Genomic DNA, 13,573 nt, shown 5'->3' with positions numbered 1-13,573 from the left:
ATAAGTTCTTAAATGTCACAACGTACTAAGCCAGAATTTCTAAGCCTAAATAATTTGATTCTAGAGACTACACTCTGACCTAAAAAAGAACAAGACCCAATACTACAGAAATTCTGATATTTCTCCTTAAGTTAAGCTCAATTGGATTTTCCAGCTGGGGAGACATGTCAGAAATAAGGGCAAAAGGCTGGGAGAGGGGGCTCATGCTTGCAATCCCAGCACTTCGGGAGGCTGAAGTGGGGGGATCTCTTGACACTAGGAGTTGAGACCAGCCTGGGTAACATAGTGAGACCTTGTTGCTACAAAAAATTTTTTTTAAAAAGTTATCCAGGTATCATGGCGCCTGCCTGTAGTTCCAGCTACTTGGAAGGCTGAGGCAGGAGGACTGCTTGAGCCCAGGAGACTGAGGCTGCAGCGAGTTACAGTTGCACCACTGCACTCTAGCTGGGGTGGCAGAGTAAGACCTTGTCTTGGGGAAAAATAAACAAATATATGAGGGAAAAGGAAAGGCCACCTCACTAAAACTTATGTGGCATACCTAACAATTTGGTCATTTTTAATATAATGAAAAAATTCAAAATTATTATAATTTTCTCTGGATTTCTAGATTTCAAGTATTGAAATCATAGTCCATGAATATTTGAATACTTGAAATAATTCAAAATTGGCCTTCTTAGCCCTTATTGAGAAACCACCAGTCCTTAAGACAGGTGGTAGCTACTATCATGCTCTATAACAAGCACAATTGTGTTAATTATATTACATTATAACAGTGACTCTCCTATTTATAATCTGTGCCATACTAACAGGCTAAATCCTCATTGTGAGTTTCACACTTGCTAAGTAGATGTAAGCACTTCTAGAGATGGATGCATTTTCTTTATCTTTCTGCATACTTTTCTAGAATACTTCATTTCAATGCTGCTTCAAATTCTCCTACCTATGTATTGTGGATTCAAAGCAATGGAAAAAACAAAAAGTCACAGAAGTTAAAAATATTGCAGAAAACAAAACAGTTGGGTGGATTTAATTTTTCTTTATAAGTGAAACTATGTATATGGGTATATGTACCTGTGTATGTCTGTTGCTAAATGAATTAATAAAATGAATACATTTAATTTGAGAGTACCAATAATTCAGTTCACATCTTTTTGCCCTACCACACTGGAAGCAAAAACCTTGGTGGAAACATTGATGTGCTTTACCTTGAATTCATCATTAACCCTAAATATACCTTTATTTTTTCACCCTCTTTCTGATGCCACTTTGCTTGTTAAGCAGTGACAGACATCAACACATTAGTGAAGAAAGTTAGAGGTCATGATGCCTTGAAGTTTTGTGAATGCTTGTCCTTCTTTACAACCTTTAAATGAACCCTATATAGATATATTTTATGTGTCTAAATACATATTTCCATAGCACACAGGTTTTTTATTGGTTGTTTTTTGTCGTCCATTCAAGCATTACAATTACATTTTGAGATAATTTAGAAATCGTTCGCTGTACAGTGAGGTGATGAGAGCAAGTTTAGGACAGTGTGTCTTTACTGTCATCTTCATAACCTTCCATTTCTTTGCACACTTGCACCTTTGTTTAATAACAGTAATTTTGTAAACACATGCAAATATGAGCAAAATATGGTCTCCTTAGATGGTTTTAAAGATCTGAAGTTTCCAGAGCTAAAACTCTTCCCCATAAGCAAGCCAATCAAGGGAGCAATGGGAACGCATGATGCACGAAACATATCTAAGTCTGATTCTATATTCCACTTACATCTTCTGATGCCTTCTCATGATTTTAAGTTTTATCTCTGCCTGTAATGTTATTGTTGATGTCCCTCAGCTGTCTTTCATTTGTATAAAAATGTTGCAAGGAGAGACATGGCTGCAAACTTTCTAAGGGTTGTCATGGCTACTCCTGACAAACAAACAAAAAAATTCAATCCTTTCTTCTACACCACTTAAACCACTCAACCTTTCTCACCCTTTTCCTATATATTCCAACTTGATTTGGCTCCTTTTATAGGGAAAACTTATAGGAAACTAATTGATTCAGCACAGCTTGTCCAACTCAGAAACGAATAGAGGGGAAAAATTATTTATTTATTTATTTTTTTGACCAGATTGTGAACAGAAGACTGTGTTTCACACTCTGTCTCCCATGGGGCAGTGTGATGAACTAATCATGTAGTGATCTACCAGGTCACAGCAAATAATTAAGATACTTGTTACAGTGTTCCGTGTGGTGCCACCCTGTAGTGATTCTGAATGGATTTTCCATAAATTCCAGAAAAGGTCCTTTAAAACCCTAATTGAAAATCTACATCTTAGCTAATTAAGAACACTGTGGCTCAAACTAATGTGTCCTTTCATATCCAGTGTATTGATAATGTGCCATCCTGAGTGTAGGTGTAAATTTTTCCTCCTGTCCTTAGCTCTTCCAAATTCTAAGGTATTTGCTAAAAAAGGAACACAGACATACATTTTACAGCTTTAGTGATCAGCATGTTAAAAAAAATGCCTAAGACAGTTTGCATAGACTGGGTACCAATTATCTGATATTTTCATATTTTCATGTTATAAAACAAGTTTTAAAAGCCACTGGAAAAAATATTGTTGTTCAAAAAGAAGGCTCCCCTGCAGTGTAGGGCTGATTACCATTAGATGAATTAGACAAAGATGCTAAGGTATCCTTTTCAGAATTTTTTTTTTAATGGAGGTAAAGTCACGTATCTGTCAAGCACAGTTTACAAGACAGAAACAATGCATTACCCCACAATATTTTCCATATATAAGGTGTGAGCTCTCAGGACTTTATTCATCTTGTTATGTGACACACATGAAGAGCCCTACTTTAAAAATAGAAATTCTGAAATTCAAATAAATAATAGGGTTCCACAATTTCAAAGAGACATAGAGGACCTAGGCTTTTTTTTTTTTTTAATGTGGTAGAAAATCTAGGACAATATAAGCTTCTAAAATCATTCTGAACAGTTCTGAGAAAGTCTGTTTTAAAATTCTAAGATTTTGGCCCTCATTTTTATTTAAAAAATTGCAAGATCCTCTTCATATTCTAAATATTCTTGAATTATTTCTGTAATTAATATTATTTCCAAGTTACTTGCTAAACTACTATTACAGTTACTTTTTTTGGAATTTGGGGTTTTTAAAAATGTATTTAGGACAAGAAAGTATTTGGTGCTAGATTTTTTTCACATATTCTTGAATAAGTGATTAAGAAAAGAGAAATACAATAAGACTGGATATAGTAGTTTTGTTCTAAAATATAGCATTATTCTATGTATCATCCTAATTCACAGCTTATGACCTAAATATGTAAGTGGTATTTAATACAAATACAGCTGAAACAAGAGAAGAGGAGCATTTCAAATGTTTAAACAGAAAAATGAAGCTAAGAATTACTTTACAATGATTATATAGCAATCATTCTCAGCTAAATATATTATCAGTAGATTCTTTTAATATACATATATATTTCTAAATGACATAAAGGAGATACTTATATCATCCCAATAACAAAAAAAGACGAAATTAAGTCAATTGAAAATAACACATCACAATTATAATAATGTAACATCTAAATAAAAATTTAAAAATATAATTTTTATAAAATCTTAAAATCTCAAAAACTTCATATTTATTTCAGTGACTTTATTTCAATTTTGCAGACCCCAAACCATAAAAAACTTTTAATTGTATCGTGTTATTAAAACTGTTATATCGATCCTCTTTGGTTTTCTGAGAGTAAAGGAAAAAGAAAAACTTTGAAATAAATAACTTGGTAATTTTTACGTCCTTGTTTCATTTTCTGCAATATAAATGCAGAAAATTTTAAAATATTAGAAAATTATCTTAAATATTATTTTTAAATGAAGGTCTAGAAAATACAAACAATTAATGTGTAATCAGACAGTAGATTAGAGAAAAAAAGTGTTAAATACTAAACATTGTGAAAATTAATCCATATGGTTCCCATCAGTGTTTCCTGTTTCACTTCCCTTTATTTTATTTACTTCAGATTGCAGAATTAGTACAATTTGTACTCAATACTAGATAGAAAAATTATTAGTGATATCATCTGCTAAAATATAAATAATGTATATTTTAAAAGAATTAGCCATTCCATAATTTTGAATTTCCATAAATTAAATTATTTCCCTGTAACCTTTTCTAATAATTAAACTATTTGAAACAGTGCAAGTTTTTCAGCTCTTATGACCACTACCACATGATACTCAGAACTAGAACCCCTGGCTGTTTTACACATAAGTACTGTAAAAATAGTTCATTCATTTGGGCACGTGACTTGTTTGACTAGCCTCAGTACTTATTGCTGTCAGTGCTTCGATCTGCACATTATCTTCATCCTCAATATTTTGCAACTTGGGGAGAAATATAGTAATAAATGGGTTCTGGAGAACATTTAGCAATTAACCATGAAAATGTCCTTTAAAAATTAATTGCTAAATTGAAATAACATATTACCCAGGAGCCAAATTATGCTTCAATTTAAAACCTATGTGTTTAGCCACCTTGCTAACATTGCAATATATACATACATTAGCCAAATATTACATCACAATATTAAGCATGTTTTAAAAGTTGCTTTTTATTTGTTCCAATATCAATATTAATGACTTAACTCTTACTTACCCAAAACTTGCTTATTGAGGACAACATAACCTAATTTTCCTTCTAATTATAATAAATAATAGAATAAAACCAATGAAAATGAACTGTTTCTATTTTACAGTGAATTATATCTTTCATTAAGTAATCAATTAATTTCTACCTTTTAAATTTTATTTTTTAATCTATAAAAAGTATTAGTTTTAAAACCATTATTTAGGTAATATTAAAGTAGATGACTGACATTCATTTTGGGGCTTATTTTCTTCCCCACTTGGTTTCAAAGCCTTTACATAGAGTTATTAAACTGGAATGTCATACAATATCCATCAATCTCAGTTATTTATTCTACAGTATACGAAAATTCTCTTGCCACCCCATGTCTTTTATACCCATTACTTTATTACCTGAAATTAAGTATCATTTGCACTACAGAAGAACCAGAAATAAGGAAACAGTCTTAATTATTATAATGACAGATCAGAGAGTTAAACTGTCACAGTTTTTTTTTTCTGCTATTAGACAAACAATTTTCTCATTAAGGGTCAAAATTAATACAGCCAATGTGAAAGTTGTAAGAATCTCATTAATAAAATTAATTAGTGCTTTATGTTAGCTATACCAGCTAATACTTCAGATGGTTATTGTTAATTGAATTAGCAAATTTTAAGAAAAAATAATTTTGCCTTTCCTGTTTTACCAACATGGAGTGGAGATTTTACATAATAGCATACTGACTACTAAAGTTATTAAAATCCTGTTTTACATCAAGGGTTGAATGATGTAAATAAGAACAAAAAAAGTTTCACATCCAAAGTGTCCATCTTCTTTTTTTCACTGGAATGACAAAACAGAATATACTTCAAACCAAAGTTGAATTCCTATTAGAAAGGATAATAAATATTAACAACTAAATGAAAATATGTCAACATTTTTCCTCGAAATAACAATCCACTAAAAATCCATGGACAACTCATTCTCTTTAAAGTTTAGAGACTGGTAATGATTTCTTGTCATAATGAAAAAGCAGATTACATCTTTATATTTCACAACTAACCACTGTGCAAAAAGAAAATTAAACTTCATTAAGTATAAGAGCAAATATTTAATGGCCATTACTATATATTGCTGTTTTCCAGGAATGGACTACTTCAACATTTTCTGTGTGTGGAAGGTACAGAGTGTTCATGGGTGATGACCCTTGAAATTAAGAATATTAATATTCCAAGGTGATGCACAGGACTAACTGAAAAAGTGGTTTATCAATATCACGAAGAAGACTGCATTCTGTTGTTAAACGTTTAATTACGGAAGCTATTTTATTTATTAACAAACAAGGAATTCGACAACATTGATTTTCATCAACATTTTGGGAAGTCTATTTTGCATTATTGTTCACCAGGGAACACAGTTATTTTGGTCCATGTTAAGTCATGAGATATATACATACTAATGAGTTACATATTAAGTAGAAAGAAAACATATTATACTACATATCTTTAGTATGGGTGTTTCCAATATGACAGCAAGCTGTTAGCAACATACTGTTATCAAGCGACTGTGAAACGGAATGAACGTCCTTAATAACTCTGCCTGTGTGCCCCATGGCAGCACCTTAGCAACAGGGGAGACGAAAGAGAGACTTTAAGTTTTGACAGGGTAAAAAGCTGTTGCTAAGCAAAATTTACAACCAAAATACTGAAAACCATAGCTTGATTTTTAAAGAACCACTTCACAATCTTAATGATTTAGTTGGCCCAGTTCACCTGAACATAGACATGCATGCCTAATGGAAAGCAAAAACCTATCCTTGTCGTTAAACTTGCACCAAACCCACTCCCACCTCCATAGCTGAACAGTTACCTTTCATCCACCTCAAGTCAAAATCAACCTAAGACCAATGGTGAAAGATTATCTTCTCTTCTTCTTGACCTGTCTTATCCTTCACTAGTTGTACATGTCACGATGTTACTGGCTGCAATCTTAAAACATCTACTTGCTTAAACCCCAAAGTCTCTAGAGTCTTGTAATAATCAGCTCTGTCAAGACTTGGGGGAAAACCCAAGGCGATCCCACACCGGCTTTCTCGAGTCCCCGCGCGAGGATCACTGCCTTACCAATCCTTCTGTGATCTTTCTCTGGGTGGCACTTACCTGCTGCTCCCCGGGCTCCGCTGACTTCACCAGGTGCTTATCCTTGTACAGAGACCAGAGACCAACGTTAGGCAGGAAAATTAAAGCCACCGTGAACAACAAAGTCATCTGCAGAAATCTCTTCTGTTTCCTCTTCATTGCAAATGGTAACAGAGAAGAAAAGTTAAAGGAGATGGCTCCCTGACTGCTTCTTGTGTTCAATGTCAAATTCCTTTCCTCTCCCCTGCGAAGCACCAGAAACTGAGAAGCTACAAACTTTTGTTGCGTGCTCAGCACCAATCTGCAGGATTCAGAGGGAGTTGGCCATCTGCAGAACAAACGCACAGTTACTTTCCCCCCAGAAAACTATGACGAAGGCATTATCTATTGGCTTAGAAATAAATGACTTGACTAAGGAAATCATTAAGCCCATTGACCTCCATTAATATAAAGCAATAGAGTAAATATGGTCGTTTCATTGACTAAAGGTAAGATATAAAAAAGTCAACAGCCTGCTAGATACTTAGGTAACTGGGAGTTTTTGTTGCTGTTGTTGTTGTTCGCCCCCCACCCCCTTAGTGTGGGAGGGCTGGGTCGGGGTGGAGCGGGTTAGGAGACAGAACTGAGAGGAACTGGCTCAACCCCTTCAAGTGTCAGGAAGAAAAGTGTCCGCTTTTGACATTGGAACAGCGTCACCTTCTTCGTCTTCCCTGAACATCTTTTCCTGTGCTCCCCTTGGGATAACCCACCTGAACTCAAGTTCAACTCCCTCCGGAGCCAGCTTGCCGGCGGGCTCCACCGGGATCCAGGGACTCGGGATCCGGGCAGAACTCCGGTTCGGATGGAGGTCCACGAACTCCCGGACCCTCGCGCGCTGTCTACACGCTCTTCTGCAGGCAGCGGCTGGGAGCCCCGGGAACCTGGTGGAAAGGAGGCTACAGATGTCAGCGGAGTCCAGCCAGGAAGTGGTGGCGCCGCGACGTCCCTTCCTCGCGCGGTCCTCGGAATGCGATCCTCTGAGAAGTGAGCGCTCTGCCCATCAATCTCGTCCCTTCCCCCGGTGACGCTCTCACGCTCCGCTGTTCATGTTACCATTCTTTTCTGGCAACTGAACGAACCCACAGGACCATCACGAGCACCTAAAGGGCAATATTTTTTAATCTCCTCTTCTCGTAAAGGGGATGGAGGCGGAGAAACCGAAGTCTGTGCTGGGCTTGGAAGCGGACGAGGGCGCTGCGAGGAGGAGCGGAAGGCGGAGATGCGCCGCGGCTGCACACGGTCGCCCGCGCCCCACTCCCCGGCGCCTGCCTTCACCGGAGACGTCGCTGGTGTCTGCCACGTGCGGAAGCCCGGAGCCCAGGAGGGGAGGGCGGGCCGCCTGGCGGGGGTGGGCAATGCCGCCCGGCCTCCAGACGCTATATAAACAGACCCGGACGCTAGGCAGCGGCGGAGGGCGAGCGTGACGCTGGAGGAGGAGTGGAAGCTCCCAGCCTGCGCGGGTCCTCTCTTTCCCTGCCAGGGCTTTTCCGGGTAATCTGGGACCGACAGGGATGCCAGCACCCTGTCATCTCACCCAAAGGGCGCCAGGCCAGAGATTCCTGGGGAAAAGTCGCCAGCTGCAGGCGGTTGTCCCAGGAATTCCTCCATGGTGCCGGCGGGAGCGCGGCGAGCCGGGGCGCGGCGGCTGCGGGAGGTGGAGGCGACCCGGGACAGGGCCGGTCCCAGGGAGAGGAGATCCCCCGGGCCGCGCGTTCCGCCGTTCAGGCCGGGTAGGGGGTGGGGAAGGAGGAGGAAGAGGATCCCGAAGCAAGACAGAGCTGAGGCTCAGAGTTCTCAGGCAGCAGCTTCTGGAGGACACCGTGGAGACCCAAGGCGGCTTTATTTGGGTCTGCAAACACCCGGGGCCCCGGTTAAGATTTGGCAGGGCCACCCCGCTCCTCCCCCGCCTTGCACGACCGCACTCCGCGCGCCTTGTCACTGCGAGGGCTACCTGTCCTCGCACACTCCTCCGCGATGGCCAGAAAACGTGGGACTCGAGATAAGACTCTGGCAGATGGTACTCCTCCCTCCGCCTAACGTATCAATGCACCAACGCCCCTGACCGCACACTCAGGAACCTGTGGCAGCCTCGCCAAGGGACAGCGTGCCCAGCACCGTGCACTGGGCACTCTTGGATCTGGAGCTCACAACTCCGGAAGGAATGGGGACTTAGATGAGGTGACAGACATGCATGCAATGCAGGCTGAATCCGCCTGTCTGGAGCCAAAAAGAAACGCCATGGTCACCTCTTTGTTACAACCTGGATATGATGCCCACATGCGTGGGGTAGACATGCTTGGGATAGATAAGCCTGTGGACTTCAGACGGTATTTTCTCTTTCCCTTTTTTCTTCTTTCTCGTCCTCATCTCTGTCCCTCCCTCCTTTTCTTCTCGCCCTATCTCTTCCTCCCTGTCTACTCTCTCTCTAGTGTCTCACTTGAGAAAGACCTAGATTTGAGTGGGAAGAGTTATGCCTTAAACTGCTCTCATTATAAATTCAAAATGTACTTGAAGAATACAGATCGACTGTATGATTGCATGAATAAAGCGCTATGCTGTAATATTTGTTTTTGTGAATCACTTGAATTTTAAAATAGTCTAAAAATATATTTAATAAATGTTGTTGAATGTGTCCTTTATATAAAGAGCAACTACCTTTAGATTTTATGTAAATGCAACTTAATCTGGAGTGCAAGGGACTTAATTCCTCACCCCCACCCCCACACATACACTATGCCTTTTGTAGTCTGCGTTATTTTCTAACCTTTTTCTCTCTAAGGAAGTGCAGTTTTGAAACACAGAAATGTGAATTCTGGGAAGCAACGTAGCAGGGAGAGTTTTCCTGGGAATATTGTCAGGTGCTCAAGGAAATAAATTTGGAGAATCCTTTAATTATATCGGATATATTTTTAAGTACTGATACAGTTATTAATTTTCAAAGTAAAATAACTCAAAAGTGCACTTGGAATTAAAAAAGTAAAATCTCTCACATTTTAAACAATACCTGTTTTTTAATACCTTAAAAAATAGTCTTGGATCAGGAATGGACATACTAGCATTCTATTTGTTGAATCCAGCGTGTTGAGTTGAAACATGCTTCATTGTTGTTAAACTAGCAAATGGTCTTGCATACAGCACCCATTCAGAGAAAATCGTTAATTACTATTACTTCCCCAATCAAGTACATGCAGAATACATGGTAGAAACTGAAAGGAGAAAATTACTATGTTTACTTCTGTTTTATAGCATAGTTCCAGACCATAACTTTAGCTTTTTCTCCTTTTCTGTATAATTTATTTATTTATTTTTGATTCAGAGCATAATTTCTCTTTTCCCTTCAGTCTGGTATTCTTTCACAATTCCTCATGTAAATTACCAACATATGACAATGTGTCTAGCTAAAATTGGTATTTTAGGTTGAGTTTACAAACAAAAAAACTCCAGACGACAGTTAATTTTTTTGCTCAGATAATCCAGATTAAATGCCAATATAAATGTGTGTGGATATTGTATTTATATGTGTATATCATATATATTATATATAATATATATTATATGTATAATATTTGTGTATATTATATATAGAATACACATGGACATGGTCTTCTACATTTTGACTTACATAGAAAGTCACCCATTCTATGCCCTATTTGCACTTCCATTCTGTTAGGATTCAACTGGCAACCTCAGATTATCAGAGTCCCATGCTGCTAATAATGTACGAATAACTATAGGGACACATTGGAAAGAAAACAGCAATATTCAGTGACCTTGAATAACGTACACTCTAGTTGAAAATGCAACATAAAGACAATAGAAATAAATTACCAAAGGTGCTTGCTACTAACCTTAAATTGAGCCAAATTTAAGCCCTATATTTAAGGAAGCAGAAGGTTATTGCTTTAGTTATCTCTCTACTTCAAAATGTAGCGACTTAAAACAAATTATTTTGCTATCTCTCTTATGATTCTGTGCATTGAATAGGCTCAGCTGGGTGGTTGCACTTCCTGTGACACAGGCTGAGGCCGAGGAGGTTGAATGGGCTGAGCCAAGATGGCTACTTTACATGGCTGACAGTTGGCACTGACTGTCAGTTGGGGGGTCATGGGGCTGTCAACTGGAGCACCTCAGCTTCCCTCCATATGGCCCCTGCATGTGGCCTGAGCTTCTCATACCATGGTAGCTAGTATCCAAGAGTGAGCAACCCAAGAACCTGTGTTCCAAGAGGGAGAAAACAAAAACTGTCAAGTCCTCTTAAAAGCTAAGTCCGGAACTGGCACAGCCTCTCTTAGGGAGCAGTCACTGGACAAGCCCAGATTCAAGGATGAGGTGGAGGTAGGGGATAAAATTAACACCTCACTGAAAAGTTTGACGGAGAATGTGTGGCCATTCTTAATCCACTTTAGATATTCAAAGGCACAGAAGTAGGGAGTTATAAAGAAGGCCTAACTGGATTAGAAACCAGATGAGGGGAGCAGTAGGGAAAGGTTTTCATATATTGGGTTCAGTGGAATAGTTCAATTGCTACAAAGATAGTGAAAGACTTTACTTTAGGGTAGAAAGACTTCTATTACCTTATATTTTTAAAAACATGATGACATGAATGGAACTTAATTTGAAAGACATGCACTCATGATTTTGCTGTGTTAGCAGATATTTTCATATGAACTGGTTAAAAGGTTTACAACTGAAAAGATAATGCCTGGAGAAAGTCTGTAGTTTCACAAACCAAACGAATGTCATCAGCAACAAACTTTGGGGTATGAGTTTTTACCCCAACACTTTAGAGTTGTAAGTTGGTAAATTTTGTTGTTAAATATAATAACAAGACTGTAAGAGAAAATGTAAATTGAGTTATTTTTAAGGTTATAAAATAGTAACTTTAAATTTTTAAGAAATTATATTGAAATGTATCAGTTATCTTTGATCTTGAAATGGTAGTGTTTATTTTCATTTCATTCATTTTCATCTATACACATAAAGATAATGTGTGTAGAAATGAAGAAGCATTCATACTTCTTTTATCTGATAGAGATCCCTGGAATATGAAAAATCTTGAAAGTTTTCTTTCTGGATAAACAATTAGACTACTTTTTTATTACTCTGTATTTGGCTAAATTACCTGTTTCCGAAAACAAAAACATTCTGCAATGAAAAAGGAGAGATAAATGTACTAAATAGCAATTTTAATAAAAATACATTTAAATTATAAATTACGCAATTCATTTTGTATAATTAAGATACATTACTAAAATCTTCCATTTTTTTTCCTCTGGCATTTCAATATTTGCCACTACACTATAAAGAAAAACAAGAATCAAATTACATATTAAAATTGTGATATTACCCAGTCACTATCATCTAAATTCCTTACCAAAAGAGCCCTGAGTCCATTTCTATATATATTCAGGTGCTGTTTGACAGAGGATACAGAGATGAACATTTGAATTTTCAGCACCATAAGGGAGTTAAAAGGTGCTTGCAATTAAATGTGGTAGAAATTAAAAAGTGACAAATCCTAAAAGGGAAAGAAGGAGGTTATTTCTACTTGACCTAAATATTTTCTAACTAGACAAGATTCTTTACCTTATGAAATTTAAACTCTAAGTAATAAAATATACTTCCAAATAGTTTTTCCTCTACCAGTAGACTATATCTTTATTGTAATATTTTCTTTTCCCATTTATTTAGTTATCACACACTTATTTAGCACTTACTACGTGCCAGACATGTAATCCAAGTCTTTTCCAAACATTAAGTCATTTAATCTTTTTTTTTTTTTTTTTTTTTTTGAGACGGAGTTTGACTCTTGTTGCCCAAGCTGGAGTGCAATGGCTCAATCTCAGCTCACTGCAACCTCCTCTGCCTCCCGGATTTAAGCTATTCTCCTGCCTCAGCCTTCTGAGTAGCTGGGATTACAGGCGTGCGTCACCACACCCGGCTAATTTTTGTATATTTAGTAGAGATGGGGTTTCACCACGTTGGCCAGGCCGATCTTAAACTCCTGACCTCAGGTGATCCACCCACCTTGGCCTCCCAAAGTGATGGGATTACAGGCATGAACCACTGTGCCCGGACAAGTCATTTAATCTTATAAATAATTTAATTATGTAGTTTCTATCTATATCTCCACTTAATAGTTTAAAAAACAAGGGCAAATAAGTGGTAAGCATCTTTCCCAAATAAGTGCTAGCAAATGCTAGGGCATGTCCTTAATCCCAGGCATTTTGTGCCAGATTCCACGCTGTTAACCACTATACCATATTTTTCTAATATTTTACTATTTTCTTTCCATGACAAAGGTATTAATTCTCTCTCTCTCTCTCTTTTTTATTTCTGCCTTTGTGAGAAGATTAAAGGAGCTAAACAAAAAAGCTGAGTTTTGGAAAGATGATAGTCTAGTTTTATAACCTGAAATCCTCTCTATTCGTATTTTTTTGTGGAGTATGAAGAAGGGGGTACAGTAATGTAACTAACCATACATTTATCTTTTACACATTATGTAAATATAATTCTGTATTTTTTAGTTCATATAATTATAATTTTATGTAGATCATATATGAGATTTTAATCTTAGATTTGACCTTTATCTTTTCATGTAAAATACTTGCATCATTTTAGAAAGAGTGTTTTGCATGTCAACTTCAACACAAGTTTGCTCATGTCGAACAAGTAAATTACATTCATTTATTTCAAGTGAAAAATTCAAATAATTTTTGGAATGATGAGATCAAATGGTAATAAAGAGAATGT

At 37.4% G+C, this 13,573-nt stretch overlaps 2 protein-coding genes across 2 annotated transcripts in view; one reads left to right on the top strand and one right to left on the bottom strand.

Annotated features, from left to right (window-relative positions):
• Positions 1–8,111, bottom strand: part of GALNTL6 (polypeptide N-acetylgalactosaminyltransferase like 6) — a 1,233,993-nt gene extending 1,225,882 nt beyond the window's left edge. The window contains exons 1-2 of the mRNA XM_004040637.5: positions 7,531–8,111; positions 6,803–7,109 (exon numbers count right to left, since the gene is read on the bottom strand). Coding sequence (XP_004040685.2) covers positions 6,803–6,940 — 138 coding nt within the window. The 5' untranslated portion in view covers positions 6,941–7,109; positions 7,531–8,111. The remainder of the gene's footprint in view (positions 1–6,802; positions 7,110–7,530) is intronic.
• A 220-nt stretch (positions 8,112–8,331) lies between these two features.
• Positions 8,332–9,381, top strand: LOC109026433 (uncharacterized). The gene has a single exon (XM_019024942.3). It carries the CDS (start codon positions 8,332–8,334, stop codon positions 8,821–8,823), a length of 492 nt encoding a protein of 163 aa, XP_018880487.1. The 3' UTR covers positions 8,824–9,381.
• The last annotated feature ends 4,192 nt before the right edge of the window (positions 9,382–13,573 follow it).

Source organism: Gorilla gorilla, chromosome 3, assembly GCF_029281585.2.
Source record: "Gorilla gorilla gorilla isolate KB3781 chromosome 3, NHGRI_mGorGor1-v2.1_pri, whole genome shotgun sequence".
Taxonomy (NCBI): domain Eukaryota; kingdom Metazoa; phylum Chordata; class Mammalia; order Primates; family Hominidae; genus Gorilla; species Gorilla gorilla.
This window is presented reverse-complemented; position numbering and strand designations above follow the sequence as displayed.

Excerpts from the sequence above, each read along its gene's own strand:
- LOC109026433 (XM_019024942.3), top strand. The coding sequence starts at position 8,332 with ATGCCAGCACCCTGTCATCTCACCCAAAGGGCGCCAGGCCAGAGATTC.